The sequence below is a fragment of the Narcine bancroftii genome, chromosome 1, assembly GCF_036971445.1.
Source record: "Narcine bancroftii isolate sNarBan1 chromosome 1, sNarBan1.hap1, whole genome shotgun sequence".
Lineage (NCBI taxonomy): Eukaryota > Metazoa > Chordata > Chondrichthyes > Torpediniformes > Narcinidae > Narcine > Narcine bancroftii.
The window spans coordinates 404,252,042-404,277,183 of record NC_091469.1 but is presented as its reverse complement, the minus strand read 5'-3'; the positions used below and the strand labels follow the sequence as shown (position 1 = coordinate 404,277,183).

Sequence of the window (25,142 nt, the reverse complement as noted above, 5' to 3'; positions counted from 1 at the left end):
ACATTAAATCACCAACCCGGCGATTTTTGGGGGGATCCCGTCCCCACAATGATGCATCATCTACTCACCAGAAGTACTGTCGGATGTTTCGATGCTGGCTGCCTGGTGAAGCAGGCACGCAAGCACTGATGTCACTGGAATAAGCGGGTCAGCCATTTTCATTTTAAAGTTGCCTGTGGACACAACCTAGATAAGTTTAACTGAGTTCCCTGACTACCTCTGAGCTACGTCAGGGACCCGATTGGATTACAACGGGCTTGAAAGGATCAGATCCTTCCCAACTGCTGTGTAACTGGGGCACTAACTGGGCAAATTGCCCAGTTAATCCCATTTTACACAGCATTTTCAAAGGACCTATCATTGAGAATAGAATTAATATTTTATCTCCTGGTTTAAAACTTCTCTGTCTTGCTTTTCTGTCATTCTAGATTTCCATTTTATCTTGAGCCACTTTTAAATTCTCTTCAGATATCTTACACATTTTTTCCAATGAAATATAATCCAACAATTTAAACTTCACATCCTCATCAACCCACTGTTCTTTTACCAACATTAAATGTCCTTTTTACCTCATGTGAAAATACCAATTCTCTTACTTCAAACAAAAGTAAATTCACACCTTCATCCCAATACTTTTCATTTTCACAACAATAAATTCTCATCATAGTTGAATGGAATGTCTCAAAATCTCCCTAAGATTCTGGTGGATATACAGACAATGTAATTTGTTTAATTCCCAATTTTATGAACTAACTGCCAAAATACACCTGATGCAAAATTCTTCTCCTGATCTAATTTTATTTCTTTAGGGAGACCAAACAAAGTGAAAAAATTTTCACTAGATACAGTTTTTACTATAATGTTCCTGAGTAGTATTGCTTCTATAAACCTGAAAATGACACTTATAATAGTCCACAGATACTCATTTCCAGCTTTTGTTTTTGGCATCGGACCAACACAGTCCACAATTACTTTACAAAAAAATAGGAATATGTTTTAAAAATGCAACTGGTGGACCCTGATTAGGTTTTAAAGGTGCCACTGTGGAACCTTGATTAGGTTTCCTTGCAACTTGACCAATGTGACAGGTTGTAGAAGACATCTTAACATCTTTTCTTAAATTTGGTCAATAAAACTGTTTCATAATTTATAGGTAGTTTTCTTTACATCAGGTTCTCACCTAAAGGTGTTTTATGAGCCATGTTCAAAATCTCATCTCTATAGGCTCTAGGAACTATAACCTGATGAACCACTGCCCATTCTTCATTAGCGATAATCTCATTTAACCTCCATTTTATCATATATCTTTAAAATAATACCCCACTGGCACTTTCTTAATTTCTTCATCAGCTAGTGCTTTCTCTCTCACTTCAGCAAGATCATTATCTTCACTTTGTTTTTCTATTAATTTTGATCTGGATTCTGACAAATCCTTTTTCAGCTGCTGTGCACTGTCGCCAACTTGTAATCCTTTAAAATTATTTTGTACACCACTGTTTACAGTGGCACACTTTTCTTCCCTCACCTTCATTCCTGCTTCTTCTTTTCTTTGGCTTGGCAGACGAAGATTTAAGGAGAGGTAATGTCCACGTCAGCTGCAGGCTTGTTTGAAGCTGACAAGTCTGATGCGAGACAGGCAGACACGGTTGCAGCGATTGCAAGGGAAAATTGGTTGGTTGGGGTTACTGTTGGGTTTTTCCTCCTTTGTCTTTTGTCAGTGAGGTGGGCTCTGCGGTCTTCTTCAAAGGAGGTTGCTGCCCGCGAACTGTGAGGCGCCAAGATGCACAGTTTGAGGCGATATCAGCCCACTGGCAGTGGTCAATGTGGCAAGCACCGAGAGATTTCTTTAGGCAGTCCTTGTACCTCATCTTTGGTTCACCTCTGTCTCGGTGGCCAGTGGAGAGCTCGCCATATAACACGATCTTGGGAAGGCGATGGTCCTCCATTCTGGAGACGTGACCTACCCAGTGCAGTTGGATCTTCAGCAGCGTGGATTCGATGCTGTCGGCCTCTGCCATCTCAAGTACTTCGATGTTGGAGATGAAGTCGCTCCAATGAATGTTGAGGATGGAGCGGAGACAACGCTGGTGGAAGCGTTCTAGGAGACGTAGGTGATGCCGGTAGAGGACCCATGATTCAGAGCCGAACATGAGTGTGGGTATGACAACGGCTCTGTATACGCTGATCTTTGTGTGTTTCTTCAAGTGATTGTTTTTCCAGACTCTTTTGTGTAGTCTTCCAAAGGCGCTATTTGCCTTGGCGAGTCTGTTGTCTATCTCGTTGTCGATCCTTGCATCTGATGAAATGGTGCAGCCGAGATAGGTAAACTGGTTGACCGTTTTGAGTTTTGTGTGCCCGATGGAGATGTGGGGGGGCTGGTAGTCATGGTGGGGAGCTGGCTGATGGTTTTCTTCAGGCTGACTTCCAGGCCAAACATTTTGGCAGTTTCCGCAAAACAGGACGTCAAGCGCTGAAGAGCTGGCTCTGAATGGGCAACTAAAGAGGCATCGTCTGCAAAGAGTAGTTCACGGACAAGTTTCTCTTGTGTCTTGGTGTGAGCTTGCAGGCGCCTCAGATTGAAGAGACTGCCATCTGTGCGGTACTGGATGTAAACAGCATCTTCATTGTTGAGGTCTTTCATGGCTTGGTTCAGCATCATGCTGAAGAAGATTGAAAAGAGGGTTGGCGCGAGAACGCAGCCTTGCTTCACACCATTGTTAATGGAGAAGGGTGTAATCCTTTTCTTCGCTCACCTTCATTTCTGCACACACTGGTTATATCTCTAAATCTGTCTCTGTTTCATCTATGACTGGTTTATCTGTTAATTTCACTGCAGAACTAACTTGATTCAACAAATTATTTATTTTCAATTTTAAAATCAATATTCTAACTTGACAAAGAAATATGTAAATGAGCTGATGATTCATCACAGCTTATCTCTTTTATCTCACAGCCTGCTTCTTTCTGCTGCTGTAACATGCAAGTGTTCTTTAAATCAATTTTCCCAGTATTTTCTTCACTGCCAAAATTTTTAAACTTAGCTTTTAACTCAGATTGCACAGCACTGGCAAAAATTGGATATTTCACTGTAAGGACAACCTTATCTCCTGACACAAAAGACTTAAATTCTTTCCTAATTTTACCAGCAATTTCTTTTCCACTTCTCTGTATTTCACCTCCTTTAATACAAGCTTCTGGTGCTACTGGTTTCTGCTCTCTTTTCCTCTTCAGTAAAAAGACAATTAGCTACCACATGTCCAGCTTTCTTACAATCATTACAAATTGAACCGAAAGGTGTTCCCCATTTATTTTGTTCTTTATTTTGGTAATTTGAGCTACCATTTGGAAAAGATATTTTAGGCACAGATTTCATATTATGATAATTGTCTGCAAATGTGGGAGAATTTTGTCCCTTTTGAAAAGTTTCACTTGGCTTTAATTTAAGATCTGGATTTAACACATCATAACCAGCTGTAACTTTAACTGAATGCTTCAAAATCTCAATTTCACTCTCAAATTCCATTTGCTTCAAGACTTTCTCCACCTCAAATTTCCTTTGCCTTTCAATTTCCTCTAATCTGTTTTTGTTTACTTCCAATCTCTCTCTCCCTCTAATCTAAGGTTTTTTTTCCCATCTTTCTCTCCCTCTGATCTAAGTTTTTCAATCCCTAGCTTCATCTGCTTTCTTTCTCTCTCTCTCTCTCTAGCTCATGCTGTTTATCAGTTTTAGATTGTTCTATCTGAATCCTTCTCAGCTGTAACTGCTGATCAAGAAATTTACTCTCAATAAATTGTTTTAACTCTTTCTCTTCAAAAGTACACTCTTTTACATAGTAGTCAGCCATAATTTTCTGAATCACTATTTTTTTCATCAACACTTTTACTTAAATGCTTTACTCTAAACTTAACTTTGGAAACTAGAATCATTTAGTCTTGCTTGAGGGTCTTAAATTCTCAGTTCAGAAATAATTATAAAATGCTTCTAAACATATCTTCAGTCATCTTTACATATTTTTTTGAAATGTCATCAGATAGTCTTAAAATAGAAGTGACCATCTTTTGAGTCATCAATGAAACTCCTGTGAAAATAAGAATGCAATTTCTGTCTTTCCAGGATCAAATGTTCTTCTTTTTACTGAAGATTTTGGAATCTGTTTTCCATACGAAGAATCTGCCCTCTTTTCAAAGAGACAGCGAATAAGGCTATTTTCTTCATGTTGAACTCACAAACCCAGACAAGGGTTAAATGAAGTGGCCATATAAAAATGGATTCAGTAGAATACTGACTTTTTTTCCAAAGAGACAGTGAAGTGGTCTTCCTTATTTCAAAAGCCACTTCTTCTGTCTTCCCCTTTTCCCAGAAGTAACACACAGCAGCACCTATTCTGGTTACTACAATTCAACCCTGTCTTTCACAAGGTTTCAACCCCTGTGTGTGTCACAGGAATTTGACTTCTGTACCTTCCAAACTGAACTGATCCAAAAATGTCTGAATTCGATAATATATTTCTCCAAATCATGTGACAGTTACATCATCCACAAGGTCTGTCCAAATTTTTGGAAACCACATGACTATCAGTATTATTTCTACCAAAATTATGTTCCTCTTTCAAAGCCACAATATCTATAACAACCTGACTTTATCATTGTTCATGAGGCTAAGGGGTTTTGTTAAAAAAAAACTAATGGCTTCATCAACAGTTCTTATTGAGTACTTAGATACTTAAGCTTTTAATAAAGCAAACACTTCATTGTTCTTGAATAATTAAGAACCACATCAGATCCATTAGCTCGGTCTTTCCAAGATGCTGTGACTCCAAGAATGAACTCTCTTCTCTAAGTACAATGGTTCTCTGTAAATGTGCTGACCTGTGTGTGACCCACAACCTACAACTAACTTGCTAAGAATACATATACAATATCTTAACTCTATAATTGACTTTACTTAGACATTTTTATAATAAATATAAATTAACCTTAACCTAAATATTACTATTAGCACAGGTCTATAGCAAAACAAATCAATTATATTTATTTGGTCCATGGCATAAAAGTGGGAGTACCTTTGGATGTTCTGGATATAATTAGTTAAAACATTGCACAAGAGCAATAATTTAAGGCATACAACCTATTTTATGAGCAGTGCTTGAAGTGATAAATATTTATAACCTGAATGTGGACAAGAAACCATTACCAATGAGATAAACAATGGAGCAACATGCAAAATGCAAAATGCAGGAGGAACACATTGGGTCCAGCAACATCCATGGAAGGCAACTGATAGTCAACATTTTGGTGCATAACCCTTCATCAAGAGTGGCCTTCCATGGCTGCCTCCTGGCCTGGTGAGTTCTTCCAGCATTTGTGTGTCACTTCATTGCCAATGAATCTCTTGCAAGAGTCTACTTGATATGAAATACAGACTTTGCCACAACCAAACACAGGTACTGTAGCCAGGAGGAATGACGAAGGGATGGCAGTATATATTGCTTATGTGGACTTTTGCAAGGCCCTAATATATATGACAAGACAAAAAAATATATAAAAGGGTGTACTTACTGAGAAGGAGGTTGGGCAAGAGTGAAATGCACAAAATTCCCATTTGCACTGCATTAAACAGAAACAGACATGATTTGGAGATGATTTTCATAAGTTTGCTGATTTTGTTTCTGTGCCTTTTGTGATGGGGAAAACATTTAATTTAACCTCAGAAACACTTCACTATTTAAAATAATGAAGTAAATGATCATTCTGTACATTTTTTGTCATTTAACTTTAGTTAATGTGGAGTAATTATACACCTGTAGATCTCCTGAATCACATGAAATGTATTAGGCCTTGAATGAAAATTTGCACCTGTATGAACCATGGCCATGGAAGCTGGGGAGTTAACAGTCATGAACAGAGATATCTAAGAACATCCTCATATTAAATATGATGTGATGCTTGAGGTCCTAAAAAAAAACATAAAGATGCATAACTGCCAGGGTCTGTTCAAAAGAGTATTTTTGGTCATTGTGGGAAACAAGGAAGGAAATTACAGAGGCCATGGTAGAGAAACCTACATTATTAGCAATAGGTAGGGTACTGGAAGACTGGCAAGTGGCTAATTATATAATTTAATTTAAGAAGAGTTACAAGGATATGTCAGGAACTAGAGGCTGACATGTTTGAAATCAGTGGTGGAAAAGTTATTCAAGATGATTACGAGGGATAGGATCAATCATGATTTTTAAAGGCAAAGTCTGATAAGGGGCAGTTAACATGGGAAATGATATCTCACAAATTTGATTTGAGCTCTTTGAAGAGGTAGCCAGGAGTAATGTCAAAGGGATGGAAATATACATTGCCTACATAGACCTTAGTAAGGCCTTTGACAAGGCCCAGTAAAATCAGATTTTATGTGATCCAGGGTGAGTTGGCTAGTTGGATGGAGAATTAGTTTGATGGTAGGAATCAAAAGGTGGTAGTGGAAGTTAGAGATTCAGATTGGAGGCCTGTGACCAATGGTATGCTACAGGGATTAACACTGGTTCTGTTATTGCTTGATGACAATGTAGCTAACATGCTTAGCAACTTTGAAGATAACAGCAATATTGAAAAAGGCAAAATGAGATTACAACAGGGTCTAACATAAACTGGGAAAATGAGCTAAGGATTGGCAGATAGAATTTAGTTCAGGCAAGATGTTGCATTTAGGTAAGTTAAAGCAGGGCACAATTTATGCACTGAATGGTAACTTCCTGAGGAGTATTGAAATAATAGAGTCCTAGGAAACAGGTATATAATTCTTTGAAAATGATTATACACACATGGACAGAGTGGTAAAGAGGCTTTATGGTAATCTTCTCTTCATCAGGACATTAAGCACAGGAACAGAGATGTCATGTTACAATTGTACAAGATGTACAAGTGATACTGCACTTGGAGTATTCTGTGCAGTTCTGGTCACCCAACTGATGGAAATATGTCATGAGGCTGATAAGAATGCAGAAAAAAATTCACCAAGATATTACAGGAACTAGAAAACTTGAATTATAAGGAGTGGCTAGATAGATTGGGACTTTCCTCTCTGGAACATAGGATGCTAGAGTTGACCAGACACAGGTTTATAAAATCAAAGGGCACATATAAGGTAAATAAATATCAACTTTTATCCAGAGAGATGAATTAAAACTAGAACGCATAGAATTAAGGAGAAATGGGAAAGATTTAAAAGGGATTGGTGATGCACCTTTTTAACACAGAGTGGTAGGCATTTGGAACAAATTGCCAGAGGAAGTGATAGATACAGGTACAATTGAAATGTTTGAAAGACAGGAAAGGTTTAGAGCAGTGGTTCTCAACCTTTTTCTTTCCACTCTACTTTAAGAATTCCCTGTGCTATAGGTGCTCTGTGATTAGTAATGGATTGTTTAAGGGGGTGTGCAGGTGGAAAGAAAAAGTTTGAAAACCACTGTTTTAATCGTATCTCATGACTTGTTACATGCACGGTTTCATAACTCCAAAGGAAATGGGCCAATGACAATTTTTCTCAAGCAAAATATTTTAGTAACAATTAGGTCGAGAGCAATGATTCTCAACCTTCCCTTCCCACTCACATACCACCATAAGTAATCCCTTACTAATCACAGAGCACCAATGGCATAGATAATACTTAAAGTGGTATGTGAGTGGAGAGAAAAAGGTTGAGCACCACTGGCTTTGACAAACCTGGATTGTTTGCTATGAAGCACTGGAAGATGAGAGAAGACCTGATGGAAGTTTGTAAAATTTTGAGAGGCACAGATAGGGGAGACAGTCAGGGCTGAACCAAGAACTACCAGGGGGCATAGCTATGAAGTGAAAGGTTGAAATTTCAAAACAAGGTGAGTGGAAAGAAAAAGGTTGAGAACCCCCAATGTAGTTGTTGGATATCTGGACTAACACACAAAATGCTGGAGGAACTCAGTGGGTCAATTAGCATCTGTGGAAAGTAATAGATGCTGTCATGCATTTTTTTACATTTCCCCCCCTCACTTTCCCTTATATTTCTGTTCCCATTCCTCCTTTTCTTTCCCACTGCAACTCACTTTCTTTTTACCAGCACCCCACCCATTTCTCTTCCTTCCTCCTATCAGAGTGCATCTTTCTCAGCTCCATGCCCCTTCCCCCATCATCTTCTTTCTTTTGCTCTCCCTCTCCAGCTGCGTTCACCTATCACCTGCCAATCAGGGAGTCTTCTGTTGAACCCCCCCCCCCGCCCCCCCACCATTTTATTTAGGTGTTCAGCCAATGCTTTCGATTCCCAATGAAGGGTTTTGGCTTGAAACATTGACTATCTATTGCTTTCTACAGATGATGCCTGACTCACTGAGTTCCAGCATTTTGCATACTGTTTAACAATCTTTTTCTCTTTAATACTATACTCTACACTTTAATATAACTAAACCTCATACTTCTTAAAACATTGCTATAGCATGATTTTTATTATTTTTGCACTATCTATTGTATTATGTATTGTATTGTGTGCTTGCAAAGCACACAATACAAAATTTTTCACTGTATCTCAGAGTACCTGACAAGAGACAATTCAATAATTAATTGTCAAGCCCCAACCCCCAATCTGTGAGGAAATCACCATTGAAGCTGCTTTGGAGGACTATCTCGGCTTTATACTTCCATGCTAAAGATACAAGTTCCTTTCTTTTATGATTAAACATTTTATTTTATCAGTGACAGTCAATCTCATCCACATGCTTTGGATCTGCTTTGGTCCTGCAGCATTCACTGCAGATCTATGTCCATTAGCTGCTGTCCTTTTGTATATTCTGCAGTGAAATTCTTTAGCATTCCCCTATGTAATTTCCACAGATGTGTGCAAGAAAATAGATGAGATTCTGTGGGTTTAATAATTATCTCTGAATTTGTGTTAAAACATATAACACTTGATTTAACAAATGATTTAGTTACTTTGATACCTTGAAGAAGGACTCAGGCCTAAAACATTGGTTATAATGTATATTTTTACCACCTATGGATGCTACAAGATCCACCGAGTTCCTTCTGCATTCTTGTTTTCTTACTACGATCACAACTTCTGCAGACTTCTGTGTTTCATTCTAACAAATTACTTCTATTCATGATGAGGCAGAAACTTTAATGAAATTAATGTCTCACCCGTCCTTTGGTTCCTAGTTCGACATCTGTGACTTTCCAAGTTTTCGGAAAATAAGGATTTTGTCACTTTGCATTGCTTCATTAAACTAACCATTCTGTCATAATGTGAGGAGATTTTCTAATGAACTGCACACTTTGCAAACACTTCATTTAACAGAACAGTTTCCTTACATTCTCGCACGCCATCAACTTGTACAGGCTGACCGAGGATAGCACTAGATAAATTAACAGAATGGTACAAACAAGGAGGCTTACAACTACCAAACTTTAAGAATTATTATAGAGCCGCACAATTAAGATACCTATCAGATTTTTATCAAACAAGGGAAAAACCAGATTGGACCAGATTAGAACTAGATAAAATAGGGCAGAAGATACCTGAACATAAACTATATAAATGGGATGAAAAATTGGTGCAACGTAGGAATTCACCAGTATTGCATCATATGCTCAACATTTGGAAGAAGATTCACGTAGAAAGGAATAAAACAAATTACCAACTACCAAAACTAATATTGACGCAAAATCAACTAATCCCTTTCACAATAGATGACCTTTCCTTCAGAGAATGGGAGAGAAAAGGGATCAAAAGAATAGAAAATTGTTTTTCGGGAAATAAATTATTATCCTTTGAACAAATGAAGGATAAATATAATATAACACACGATACAATGTTTGCATACCACCAACTGAAAACCTACTTGAAGGACAAATTGGGAAACAGTCTGAGGTTACCAGAAGGAAGCAATTTTGAATATGTGATTACAGACACAATGATAATTTAAAAAATTATAACAAACATGTACATCAAACTGCAAGAAAAGGAGAATGAGGAAACAAACGATAAACCTAAACAAAAATGGGAACAAGATCTAAACATAAAGATAAAGAATGAAACATGGGAAAAGGTATGCTCCGGAACTATGAGAAATACAATAAACACGAGGTTACGCATGATACAATATAACTGGATACACAGGCTATACATCACACCTCAAAAGTTAAATAAATGGGACCCAACTGTATCAGACAGATGTTTTTGCTGCAAAAAGGAAACGGGAACAACAATTCATGCAATTTGGACATGTGAGAAAGTGAAAAAATTTTGGGAAGATCTAAACCAGATATTAAATAAAATCACAAAAAGCAATATACCAAAAAACCCAGAGATCTTCCTCCTAAGTAATATAAGAAATAAAGAATTTGGACTCGATTTGGATGGAGCACAAAAAAAGATTTGTTATGATAGCCCTAGCTGTAGCAAAATGTCAACCTGGAAATTAGAAGACAACTTGAGAATACAACAATGGTACATAGAAATGAATAAAATGTATTCCATTAGAAAAAATAACATATAATTTAAGAAATAACATCACAATATTCGAACAAATATGGGAGCCATACATGAAATGCAATAGAGAAATCCTACCATGGACTTCCAACACCTAAAATGACAGAAGGAGAAGACAACGAAAAGAACTGACTCAGTAAAATTTCTTGTTTATTTTTATGAAGTGACAATATTGTTTAATGGGTTTAATGTATCTTATAGATTGAACTTCGGATAAATGGGAAAGGGGGTGAGGGAGGGAGGGAAGGGAGGGGGGAAAGGGGGAGAAAATGGCACTATATATTCAACAGAAAAAATGTCTGTATGTATCTTGGTCAATATGGTTTATAGTGTGAAAAATAAAAAAAATTAAATAAAAAAAACTTGTACAGGCTGAATCTCACTATTCCAATCAATTCTCACTAGGTTCCATTCTCTGAAAAAGAATGCTTCTACAGTATGGCTATGTCCCTGATCTTTTACAGCAAGACTATTCAGAGGCACAGCTTGCATCTGCATCTGAGCAGACGTTCACATCTTATCCACATCTTAATGTGATGCCATTTTGCCAAAATTCATGATGCTACACTAGAAGACACAACATTTCCTTTCACTTCTCTCCTTTTTTTAGTTGAACAGCTCTACTTCCTGACTCATTAAGTTAATTACAGTCTTTCTTCACCTGTCATGAATCCATTGATTATTTTGTCCCAGTGCACTCACACACCAAAAATCATTCCACTTACTGCAAAGTATCCTGCATAGTCTCACTGTTCTTGGCAGGTACTCACCCAGGGGTCTTTCGGGTTGCGGTGTTCTCTCTTCCTGTGCAGTTTTTCAGCTGGTGTACAGATACATACATGCACACACAAACATATGCATGCATACGTACCCAGACGGACACATTGTGCACAGCAATGCTGTTGGTGTCTCAAATCGCTACTTAGTTCAGCAATGCTGTCTACTCTCAAAGAACTCTTTTGGCATCATATGCAAGATCTGTTCTTTACACCCTTGTTGTCAACTTGTAATGTATTGTGTGCGTTCTTATTCCAAGGGTATGTGGTGCCAGGAATAAAGTGAGCCACAAAAAATCAGGGAGAACTGCCAAAATGTGCATTTTGTTTATGGCACTCTTTCCAATTACATTGCGCATTTGTACATATGTGAGACAATTATGCTTTACTTAACCTCTGGTGAATCAGTCATAATTCAGAATACATCTTGGTTAGGATGTTAGACATTGAATACAACTTGGGGTGTTTGATTGTGTGGGTGGGAGGGAGGGGCGGGGCGGGGGGGGGCAGTGGTTGATGCACCATCAGTAACTCCAAAAGACTGTAAGTTATGTAAAACTGATACTCTTATTAGCAATAGAATGGAGTCACATCCACACTGGTTGACTGTCTTGAACTGGGGAGTGGGCTATGGGTTCATCACCTTTATTCAGGAGTCTGTGGGACGAGCCAGGCCGGCAGCATCGTCGCTGATGCAGACTTCCAGGGGAAGGAAAACATTCTTTCACGTGGAGTGGTATTGATGGTGGTACATAGGAGTACTCTGATGGAGTGGAGTGCTTCATGGAGGACACCTTGCCAGCGGGAGACTAGAAGGCCTCTAGACCACAGGGCTAGGAGGATGGTCTTCCAGATGGTGGTGTTCTCCTTTTCCACCTGCCCATTCCCTTGGGGGTTGTAGCTGCTGGTTTTGCTCATGGCAATGCCTCTGGCCAGCAAGAACTGGTGCAGCTCATCACTCAAAGGAAAACCCCCAGTCACTATGGATATAACAGGGAAACCCAAATGGAGTAAAGAAGCTGCGAAGGGCCTTGATGACTGCAACAGTTGTCATGTTCGGGCAGGGGATAGCAAACAGAAAATATGAGTACTCATCGATGATGTTGAGGAGGCACACGTTGCAGTCAGAGGAGAGAGGGGTCCTTTGAAATCGATGCTCAGTTGCTCAAAGGGTCAGATGGCCTTTATCAGTTGCGCTCTGTCCGATCAATAGAAGTGCAGTTTGCACTCTGCACAAGTCTGGCAGTTTCTGGTCATTGCCCTGATCTTCTCGATGGAGCAAGGTAGATTGTGGGCTTTGATAAAGTGGAAGAAACTGGTGACTCCAGGGTGGCAGAGGTCTTTGTGGAGGGTTTGAACTCAGTCTATTTATGCATTGGAAAAAGTTCTGTGGGCTAGAGCAGTTGAGGGCTCATTGAGTTTCCCAGGCTGGTATAAGATATTGTAGTTGTCGGCAGAAATTTAAATTCTCCACCTCAATATTTTGTTGTTTTTGATTTTACCTTGCTGCTTGTTGTTGAACATGAAAGTCACTGCCGTTGGTCAGTTAGCAAGGTAAATCGTTTGCTGGTTAGGTAGTGCCTCCAGTGCTGTACTGCCTCAACAATGGCTTGGGCCTCTTTCTTGAGAGAGGATTGTTGAATTTTTGGGCCTGGAGGGTGCGAGAAAAGAAGTGTGAAAAGAGTGAAGTTGAATACATAGCTTTCAACCTCGAACAGGATGGATTCATCCACGGCATGCCTCGTAGCTTTGGCAATATCCGCCTTGATGTGGTTAAAAGCTGCACGGGCCTCTGGTGCCAGGGGAAAGTAGGTACATTTAGTGTTGGGGTGGGCCTTGTCCGTGTAATTGGGGATCCACGGGGCATAGTAGGAAAAGAAGCTCAGGCACCTTTTCAGGGCTTTGATGCTGGTACAGCAATTCAAAAGGACAGCATGGTGGCACAGTATGTTCTCCTCATGAATACGTGGGCTTCCCTGAAGACATGCAGATCCATAAATTAATTGGCTGCTCTAAATATTCCCTATTTTGTAAGTGAGTGATAGAATGTGGCGTGGTTGATAGAAATATGGGGAGAATTAGATGGGATTAATGCAGGATTAATGTAACTGGATATTTGATGGTCGGCACAGTGGGCTTGTGTCTGTGATATTTGACTTTATGACTCTCAGAATCTGAGTCAAGTCTGGCCAAGAAATATATATTTTAAAACAACTTCTGCCTTTTGTTGACACTTAGATTTCAATCCTCATGTGTCAATGGTGGGTTGGCCCAATATACTTTCATTCAGAAATCAGAACCTGCTCTTGATCGTCTCTTGGGTTTGCTGCTGTGCTTTTCTTTCAGTTTTTCTGTTATGATGGTGCACAACCTTTTGCAGGGCAGGGTCAGATTTATGATCCAAACCTAAACTACATTTAAAAAAAACACTTCACCCTCCTCTGATTGATGAGGAGACTTTTTTTTCAAAACATCCAATGAAATATTAATGGCCATAAGACTTGATTGGGCATCAATGTAGCTATGCATTGTACACTTCGGTATTGTAGTATTGGACTCTTCTGAACAAATCAAGTAAGTCTGACTAATCAACAACAAACCAATAACACCACAAATACTAGGACCAGATGGAGCACAGGTCAACAGCAAACCTGGTAAAGCTCATGTGGCAAATGGTGGAGAGGGAGTGGGCTTTGTGGGTTTGTGAGATGGGAGAATGCTGGTGGGTTAGACGCATGAGCCCAACCCACTCGAGAAATGTTTGCCAAAATTTCACTAAATCTCATTTTGTGGCCCTGAAATGTTAACCCAGTTTCTCTCTCCAAAGATGCTGCTTGGTCATTTGGGTGTTTCCTGTATTCTCCATTATTATTTATTTAGAAAATGGGACACCCCATTGCTTCTCAAACCCATGTGCACAGGAGTAACAAAAGAAACACAGAGTTGACATTTTAGGTAAAAGACTTTGATGCAGGTAGATGACATAATATTTATGTCTTTAGAAATACTTTCAAAAATCTGAAAGAGAATCAAAATGAAACAGTTGAAAGTTTGAAAAAGAAATCTTTGCTAAAAGTTACAAAAGTTAAACAATATTAAAAATCAATGTTACCACTAATATAGACATATTTACCTCATCTTTGTGACCCAAGATAAAAGCATATCTCTGCCACATTGAAAGGTGATCCCACACTCCCTCTTCTCATGCTATTCCTATTGCACTAGATATGAGGTTGAATGTCAGGGTATTGAGACCTCAGTAAACAAATTCTATCTGCCATATTCAAGATGGAACATAGATGTTTTGACTGATATTATTCATTTGCATTGGTGCCTGACAAAAACCATTCCTCATAACATATAACATTCTTGAACAGACTTGAAAATTTCCACCAATGACAATATCAAGTGCAGTGTACATTATGCACCAAAATCTTCCTTGCTGCAGCCAAACAGGTATCTAAGATACACAAACTGACAATAGACTACAATAAATTTACACAGTATGGAGAGAGGTCATAAATATAAAAGATATACAGATAAATAAATATTAACAGTTATAAATATTGCAAGAGAAAAACAAAGTGGTGTTCCACTGGTACAGACAGATTTATTTGTGGTCCCAAAGTAGTTTACAGTTAGGGTAGTCGGGGGTCATTTACAAGCCTGATAGCCATTGGATTTAAAAAAATTCTTGAACTTTCAGATGCCCTTGAAAATTGAAACAAACCAAAGGTAGTTCTAAAGAACTTGATTTCACCTTAATTATTTAAATGTCATATTTTCTTTCCATCGTGCAAAATATTCCGCAGGAATTCATAAATAAAGGAGACATAATTGATTTTAATGTTAAGTTTCAAAAAGTCTAATGCAATCCTATTGAAGAAATAATTGCAAATCAAATAAAATGGTTTGGGATATATTTGTCAGTTGATAAGACCTTTTGAATACAGATTTGCCCTGTTAATAGGATTGGCATTTATATTGATTTAAAAAAAGGCTCCATGCCTGCTTCATTATGTTGGATGCATAATAAAAGAGACAAACAGTACTCTGTCAACTTTCCCAAAGATTTGGCAAAAGAGAATCCACCCAAAAGTTTATATCCTGCACTGTGACTCAGAATCATGATTACAGGCCAGATTATGTTTATATATTTTTTCCCCCACAGAGAGGTAGAATTCACATAGAGGCAGAGGAAAAGTAAAACAAGTTGCAGACTTAAGGTACATGCTAAATACTGTGGACTGAAGATAATGTCTAGAGTGGATTGTTACTCATTATGATGGAAACACTTTGTGAATTGGAAAAATGGGCCTTCTTGTCCTAGACTCTCCTATCATGGGAAACATCTTTCACATGTGTACTCGATCGATGACTTTCAACATTCTAAATGGAACGATGAGGTCCACCCTCATTTTTCAGAATTCCAAGGAGTACAGTCCAAGATTATCAAATGTTCCTTATATGCTAATCCCTTCATTGCAGGAATCATTCTTGTGAATCTTATCTGAACCCTCTCCAATGCTAGCACATCCTTTCTTAAATAAGGAACCCCAAACTATACTCCATAGTCCAAGTGAGACCTCACCAGTGTCCTATAAAGCCTCAACATCACATCCCTACTCTTATATCCTATTCCTCTAGTTATGAATGCCAACATTGCATTTGCCTTCTTCACCACTGACTCAAACTGGAGGTTAACCTTTAAGGTATCCTGCGCGAGCAAAGTCCCTTTGCACATCTAAATTTTGAAATTTTCCCCATCCAAATAATAATCTTTTTATTCCTTCTAACAAAGTGAATGATTACTTTTTAATATTGTACATCTGTGGTGGTACACCACTGGCCTACTGCAGGGGGCAACCTCTGTACCTGAAGGAGTGTAAGGGGACAGGACAACACCTGGCCAACTGTCAATCAGTCAGCCTGAATGGATCAAGTCCTACTCGGTCGGGTGTCAGTCATTCTCTGGGATATAAGCCTGTGCCGGCCTCCCGAAGTCTCCCTCAGAGTTACTGCAGCTACAGCCAGCCTGGCTCTGTGGAAGTCTTTGTGGATTAAAGCCTGTTGTACAGTCTTTACCTTGTGTGTGTCTGATTCTGACTAACAGTGCACCACAATTTAATCCTCAAAATTTTCCCTCGGCTGATATGGAAAAACTCCCTAGTGCAGGGAGCCTCGAAGTCAATCCACGCCACCCGGAAGCCCAGACAAACTTTAATATCTGGCGACACGCAGTCAAGGCAATCATCGAGGCGCACGCAGGTGGCATCCTGGACTCAGATCGGAAGAGGCTGGTCCTATTCCAGTCAAAGCTGGGTCTCCACGTCTTCCAGGATACCAAAGGCTGCTCCACGTACAAGAGCGCAATGGACACTCTCGAGAACTTGTACAAGCCCCCCATGGATGCGGTCTGTGCAAGGAACCTCCTCAATTCCATAGCCCAGCAACCCGGGGAGACAGCTGAGTCTTACCTAGGACACCTGCAAGAGTTGGGCCGACCGTGTCTGGCTGAACCCGGGATAAGAGGAGGTCGAGAGGCTGATCTAGGATGCCTTCATCCAAGGGCTACGCTCAAGGGCCATCTGGCAGAAGCTGCTCAAAGATAGTATCTATGCCCTGACCAACACAGTGGAAGTGGTCGGAACCCTGGAAGCTGCAGCCCTGCACATCAAAGCCTTTGATTCCAGGTTCCACCAGGCTCCCTTATGGCTCCCTTATGCAGCTGCAGCCCCAGACCGAGCTGGGGAGGAGAACATCACTGCGGTGGGTGCCCGGTGCCTCTGTAAGTACTGTGGATCCTGGTATGGGTCAGACCGATGATCGCGCCAAAACTGCCCGGCTAGGAACCAGTACTGTTCCTGATGTGGCAAGAAAGACCACTTTGCTAAAGTGTGCCTCTCAAAACCAGCCGGCAGATCAGCGGCCTTCTATGACTTCCCCACTTCCCCTGCAGACCCCTCCACGTGTGCGTGCCGGGTGGCGCCATTGTTCCCGCTATGACTTCCGCCTTCCCTGACCCCGATGGAGCAGCATCCGGCCCCACTAGTGACGATCGCAGTGTGTGCTCCAAGCACCTGGACCAGCCACTGCCCTTGCCAGTGCCGCTCGTTGAGAACTACAGTGAAGTCACTTCTGGCTCATGGTGTGATGTCACTTCCGCCAGCCACAACAACATCACTTCCCCTGGCACAACAAACACAGCTAGGGAAGGAGGCTAGCCATGCGACAGGGCCACACATACCGCCACCATCTTGGGCCAGGCAGCAGCCGACACAGAGGGCCCCCGACGACGATGGGGACAACGTGGTCAACATGGGCGGTGACCAGGCTGCCCCACCGACACACCCCAGGCCTCTGGACATCATCAGCTGCACCCCACGACCGACGTCAATGTGGGAGATGACCTGGCCACCCTACCAACACTCCCCATACCTCTGGACACTGTAAATCGCTGCACAGCGACGACTCTGACCCCGAGATGGTCCTGGCTGCCACCACTCTGACCAGGGGCATCCCTCATGATGCTCTATGATGTACGTGCAAGTCAACGGGCAGGAAGTCGGTGACTGGAATGTTCCTCCCAGCATGGCTCATGTCCCTGGGACCGGAGCTCCTTCATAAGCACGTACGGATGCACAAGGCTGAAACCTTGGTTGAGCAGGTCTTCTCCTACACACAAACCACAACTACGCCTATGATAGGTTTGGCAGTGGCAGGGAGGATACTGTCTCAACCAGGGACCTGGCACCAGCAGAAGCACCCACCACTCCACAGCAATCTTCAGCCCAGGACGATGCTGACCGGACATACAGGCAGCTATGGGGCGCGCAGTACCTCCTTGACCACCAAGGGCCCGCTTCAGCCCTGAGGGATGAACCTGCCCCTCCACCCATCCAATATGACTCTCACACATCGACCCTGGCCCCTTCGGCCACCCCTCCACATGGCACCACACCAGTCACACAGACCCCCCCCACTTCCCCTCCGACCAGTGACCAGGAGCCAGTCCTGCGACGGTCACAGAGATCCTGGCAGCTGCCAGATCATCTCAATCTGTAAATATTGTATTTTGTATAGTGGATATGATTCTTTGTTACTGCCCCCCCCCCCCCCCCCCCCCCACCGGGACAATTTTAAAGAAAGGGCTGAATGTGGTGGTACTGCAGGGGGAAAAAAGGTAGGACAGGACAACACCTGCCGACTGTCAATCAGTCGGCCCGAATGGATCAAGCCCCACCCAGTCGGGTGTCAATCACCCTCCGGGATATAAGCCTGTGTCGGCTTCCCGAGGCCTCACTCAGAGTTACTGCAGCTACAGACAGCCTAGCTCTGTGGAAGTCTTTGTGGATTAAAGCCTGTTTACAGTCTTTATCTTGTGTGTGTCTGATTCTAACAGTGGACCACAGCATCATTTGCCACTTCTTTGCCAATTCTCCTAATATATCTCATTCTCTCTACAGCCATTCCATTTCCTCATCACCACCTGCCCATCCATCTATATTTGTACCATCTACAAATTTAGCCACAAAGCCATTTATTTTGCAATCCAAATCATTTACATAAAATGTAAAAAGATGTGGCCGCAACACTGATTGGTAACATAGCAGAATAGAATCCCTTTATTTCCACTGTCTGCTTCCTGCAGATCAACTAATTCTCTACCCATGCTTGCAATTTTATGAGCTCATACTTTGTTAAACAGCCTCATGTTTGTAACCTTGTCAAAGGCCTTTTGAAATTCCATTATATATCATCTTCAGCATTTCCTTACTTTTGCCTGCTTGTGCTTGCCTCAAAAAAATTAAAGTAGGATTGTTAGGCAAGATTTTCCCTGAAGGAAACCATACTGACTTTGGCTTATCTTGTCATGGATCTCCAGGTATTCCATAACCTAATCCTTGACAATCGACTCTAACAACTTCCCAACCAGTGATGTTTGCCTAACAGGTCTATAATTTCCTTTCTGATGAACCCTTCTCTTTTTAAATAGTGAAATGACCTTTGCAATTTTCCAGTGCCCCAGAACCATGTCAGAATCTATTTATTGCACTATGTATCCACAGTTATTTAGTTTCCTGCATGGTCTTCTTTTAGCCACAATTCAGTGATGGCACAATATCATATCAGCCAACTTTCAGCTATGCTGCTCAGTCATCAACCTTATTTCTTATACTGTGGGCATTTGAATAAAAGGCCTTCAGTTTTGTATTTATCATCCTTTTCAATTTTGTTTCCAAAATGCCCCAAGTTAAATCCTTAATCTTATGCTTGCAATTTTGCTCTATTGACTGCACAGCGCATCTATTTATAAATCTTCAGCCCAATTCACTGCCCTCTCATTCTGGTGTCCATCCCCCTGCCATTTGGGAAATACTATGCACAGTCAAGTCAAGTCAAATCATATTTGTTGTCATCAGATTGTACAAGTACAACCCGACAAATCAGCATTCTTGTGTCCTCCGTGCAAAAGAAGCAGACACATAGCCAGACATAATACACATACAGACAAACAATACATATGCGGTACAGGTATTTCAGCAATACAAATAAATAAATGAATATTGTTTTGTACATATGAAAGTCTCTAATGGTTAGTTCCTTTGGTTGTTCAGCATTCTCACTGCCCGTGGGAAGAAGCAGATCCCACAGTGTCGCTGGCTCTGATATTCCTGTATCTCTTACCCAACAGGAGCAGCTGAAAGATGCTGTGTGCAGGATGGCATTTTGTGCACTCTCCTCAGACAATGATCTTAGTAGATCATGTCAATGGGAGGGGGGAAGGGAGAGGGTGGAGGGAGACTCCTGTGCTCCTCTCTGCCACTCTTATGGATTTACCTCTGATCTATTTCTTGCAGCAACCATACCACACTACAATGTAGCTCATGATAGAGCTCCTATAGAAGGTTGACATAATGGTGGCTGGTAGCATTGCCCGCTTCAGTCTTCTCAGGAAGTGCAGTTGCTGTTGGGCCTTCCTGACAAGTGAGAAAATGTTGAGTGTCCTCATTAGGTCACTAAACATTGAAGAACAAATAAAAAAAGGACATTTCTACATAGAAAAGGTACTTTGATTTGATTGTGGGGTGAAAAACTTCTGAAAATTCTTTAGATTGCCATGCATTTTATAGTAGGGCTTAATTCTTCAGAAAATAGCGTAAAAAGTGATCTAATTTATAGTTATTCTATGGAGTTTTGTGTAAAATTACACTTTGAATCATTCTGTTCCATTACTAGTCAGAGGAAAAGAAAAGTGTAATTATTTCTAACATGATAATACAACATAAATGCTACATTGTTGTGCATTAATGTCATAATGACCCTAGATTGCTAAAATACATTTGGAGCATTCAAATTTCATGGAACACTTGAATTTTTGAATATGACCTTCAAAAACACATCATAAATTATTAGGTGTTTTACAAATTACAATTCACTTATAAGTTACTGACGTCCATGTTTCCAGAATGTACATGTTGCTGATATACCTTTCCTTTTAAAAATGCCTCATGCTAATATTACAAACAGTATAAGGTGAGATTTGATTTTTGAATTTTTTTTTTACTTGCTATGCTTGAAATGGGATTCTGACATGCTGTTGGCAGCATTTTGAATCCAACAGAGCTCTCATGTATTCCAGGTAGGAAATACATTTTATTTCATGCTTGAAAAACCTTCCATTGTTCCATGCTGTTGTTTTAACCACTGATACTGTACAAGTATTATGCCAATGCTACTGGGCTAGGATTGGAGTGGGGAATTCGGGTTCACAGGAACATCTGTCCTGAGGGGGGGTGCCAGGCTCAGGTGAAAGTCAATGGCATCAGCACTGGGATTTCCTGTAGATAGGCAGACTGGTTCAACACTGGAGTCGGTGGTTGAAAGCACTGGGAGCTCTGGTGAGTAGATGGTCGGATTTCGGATTAGAGTTTGCGGCCATGGCATCAGAAGCTTCATTTATTCCGCAGCCAGGGCCAGGGTTCAGGGCGGTGGCTATGTCGTTGGGAGCTCCGTTGGGTCGGGGGCCAGGGCTTGAGATGGCGGGTGTGTCATCGGGATCACCGTTTGGTCGGCAGTCACGACGTTGAGAGCTCTGTTTGGTTGTCAGCCAGGGACAGTGCCATGATGTTAGGAGCTCCTTTGGGCCAGTGTTCAGGTCGGCAGTCAAGGCGACAAAAGCTCTGTTGAGTCGGTGGTCGGGGCCAGGACTGGGTCTCCTGGGCAGGTTTTGTGTCAGCGGTGGGGAGGGCGGGTTGTTGAGGATCTGAGCAGAGTCATCGGGCACCTGGGAAAGTCCAGTGACTGTAGTGGGGAGATGACAGGATTGGCGACAGCTTATACAAATATTCTGCTGCTTAAAATGGGCTGCATATCAGAGATATAGAAAATGCAATTAACCGATACATGTCCGGTCTGAACATTTAGAATAATCGGAAATGTACTGTATAAGCGTTTCCGATGGTATCCAAGTACTATGTACTTAGAATAGCCTCTGCTTTGTCTGTACAGCCAAAGATATTCTCCCCACCCCACCTCCCCACCCCCAAATGTTTGGTTAAAGAGATTTTACCTCGTAGTCTTACAAATAAGACTCTATTTAACTAAACACATACTGCCACAAGGAGTCTCTCTAACCAAATGTGAATTGATGCCAAGACCTTCTTTAACCATGTGTAATGCCACCAGGACCCCTTTGATAATAAACATATTTATTGTGAATGGCATACTTTTCTTGCAAAGTTACCAAACCACAGATTTGTAAGTGATTCTTTCCTCTCTTTTCACCTTGCTCTAAGATTTCTATTTATTATGACAACAAATTTAGTGTCCTTTCTTCATTTTAAGATAACCATGACTTCCCTTGATGTCCTCTCATTCAATCAAAGTGAATGAATGACCTCTGATGCAAGACATTCTGGTGAATGAAGTAAAAATTAATTGACATAGAACATACAGCATGTACAGACCATTCAGCCCCACCATTTCTATGTCAACCTTGATACTAATCTGGACTAATATCTACATGCACCTGGTCTATATCCCTCTCTCCTGTGCCTGTTTATGTGTCTGTCTAAATGCCGTTTAAATGTTGCTATTTCATCTGATTCAATCATCTGCCCAAGCAGTGCATTCCAGGCACCAAGCACTCTCCATTTAAAATGAAAATTGCCTCATAAATCTCCTTGAAAAGTTCCCCTCTGACACTGTATCCATGCCCTCTCCACCCTGGGAGAAAGACTCTGATGGTCTCCCCTATCTTTGCGTCTCATAATTTTGTGTACTCAACCTCCAATGCTCCAGAGAAAACAATCTAAGTTTGTCCAACCTCTCTTTATATCTAAAGCACAGCAATCCAGGCAGCTTCTCGGTGAACCTCTTTTGCACCCGATCCAAAGTCTCCACAGCCTTCCTACAATGTGATGCTGAGAACTACACACAATATTTCAAACATGGCTTTACATAGCTGCAACATGCTTTTTCCAATTTTTATATTCAATAATTTTATACTCAGCTTCTTCTGTTTGCCTTTGAGAGAAAAGTCTGGGTTTGTTGAAGGCAATCCTAAATGATTGACATGACGTTCACTGCCAAATGTATCTCCTTCCAAATAGTTAATCGAGTAATTGAGAAGCTTTTTTTCCCCTAACCATTGAAAGCTAAACTGAGGCACCTATAAAAGATAATTCTCCAGAAGAAGTATCAGCCTCAGACATTAGCCTAATCCACACTGTCCAAGTCTAAACGTGTATCTTGATCCGCTTCATTCTGGTGATCATCCCCCAACAATGCAGACTTCCTGTTTGCAGTGGCAATATGGAGGGCTTCTTTCTCAAGCTTAACTATATAATGAAGATCAGTGAAGAAAATGTAGCTGGTTCTCAGCTGCATAGCACTAGTAGTTTAAAAAAAATGGTTCTAGTCCATTTGCAACAGTAAAGGCTGTGATGAGAAAAATATGTCTGTTTTATACTCTGAAGGAAATCGGCATCTGGAACAATAAACAGGGAGTCAGATGAAGCAAGGTATTGAAATGTGACTCCTGGCTGGTGAGCCAGCACCCTGCTGATTTGAGGAATGAAAATACTTTTCTTGTGCATTGTGGTAAGTCACGCACTCATATATTTAAATACAGAGCAGTATATTCGGGTTTGAATTGTAATGAATAAAATATGAGGACATGAAATGATTAAAAAAATAGTAACCCATCAAATTTTTCCAGGTTTCTTTTATCATGTACTCCAATATTGTACTGAATCAGTTATTTAATCTTCTAAAGAGAGTCTCTTCCTAAATGCAGCAAAATGTTAGTGAACAAAACTTGCTTACATCATACATATTTACTGTGGACAGAGAGGAACCATTGTGTCTTTTTACTTATTAATCACCTGAGTAGTTATTCACAAAATTATATTTTAAAAAACTGCAAATGTGTAAAAATTGAAATAAAATAATAAAGCAATGGAAACAATCATCAACTTCTGTGGAAAGAATAATAAGAAAACAAGTGCCTTAATAACTACTGGTTGGTGGCTCTGACCTCCATCATTTTGAAGTGCCTCGAGAGACTGGTCATGGCTCAGATTATTTCCAGCTTCCCAAGCAACCTCAATCTCTAATAATTTGCCTACTATTGCAACAGGTCCACAGCCCTACCCTCTGCACTGGAACTTCTGGACAGTAATATTGCCGAGTGCAGACACCTATTTTTCATCTATAATTCCAGCTTCAACATCATGATACCAAAAAACTAATCTCTAACCCTTTAATATACTCTTTATACACTCATGATTATGGCCAAATATTGCTCTAACTCCATCTAAAAGTTTGCAGATGACACAACCATTGTAGGGCACATCTCAAACATTGACAAGTCTGAATACAGAAAGAAGATAGAGAGTTTAGTAGCATGGGGTCAGGACAACAATCTCTCCCTCAATGTCAACAAATCAAAGGAGTTGGCTAACAACATCGGGAAGTCAGGTGGAACATATGCCTCGGTCTGTATCAATGGTATTGAGGTGGAAATTGTAGAGCACTTTAAGTTTTAAGGTGTAAATATCAATGATGTGGTCCAACCATATTGACAGTACAGCCAAGAAAGCACACTAATGCCTCTACTTTCTTAAAAGCTGAAAGAAATTCAGCATGCCTGCTCTATCTATTAACAATTTTTTATTGATGCATCACAGGAAGTATCCAGCCAGATGCATCACAGCGTCATATATGAATTGGTCTGCACAAGACGATAAGAATTGCAAATTGTAGTAAATACAGCTCAGGCCATCGGACAAATCAACCTCCCTCCACAGACTCCCCTTACATTTCCCATTGCTTTAGGAAACCACCCAACATATTAAAAGATTCATTACACCCTGGTCGTACTCTTTTCTCTCCCCTCCAAATAGGTAGAGTTTAAAAACATGCACCATCAGTTTCAAGGACAATTTCCTTTCTACTGTTACCAGGCTACTTATTGAATGGACCTCTCAATAGTAAAATGATGCTGTTCCTGCACTGTTTTAATGGAACATTTTTCTGTGTAACACTATATTCTGCACTTTATTTAATTTTGTAGTACCTGCTGTGCTCAAGGATAGGTTGACTTGCCTGAATTTTCACTGTATCTCAGTACACACGACAATGAACACTTCAATTTAATTCAAAAGAATTATAGGTCAGCTGGTGATATTAAAGACAGCTGGATTTCATAAAGGCAGTCAGTACCAGTGTCAGTTGCATTTAAGGGCAAACTGGTTTGGTAAGGAAGGCTTAAAGGTCTACTTGTGTGTGAAGATTTCAGCTGCAGATCCCAAATATATCCACATGCTGCCTACCATATTGAACACGGGTTT

General features: G+C 40.6%; 1 protein-coding gene across 15 annotated transcripts in view; it reads right to left on the bottom strand.

Annotated features, from left to right (window-relative positions):
- Nucleotides 1–25,142, bottom strand: part of LOC138751496 (histone deacetylase 9-like) — an 851,890-nt gene that overhangs the window by 168,172 nt on the left and 658,576 nt on the right. Inside the window, exon 14 of one of the 15 annotated variants that reach the window (XM_069913828.1) lies at nucleotides 10,645–12,937. The exons of the other annotated variants lie outside the window; for them this stretch is intronic. Within the exon in view, the coding sequence (XP_069769929.1) occupies nucleotides 12,857–12,937 (81 nt within the window). The 3' untranslated portion in view covers nucleotides 10,645–12,856. Of the gene's footprint in view, nucleotides 1–10,644; nucleotides 12,938–25,142 lie in introns of those variants that run through there. 15 annotated transcript variants of the gene reach the window in all.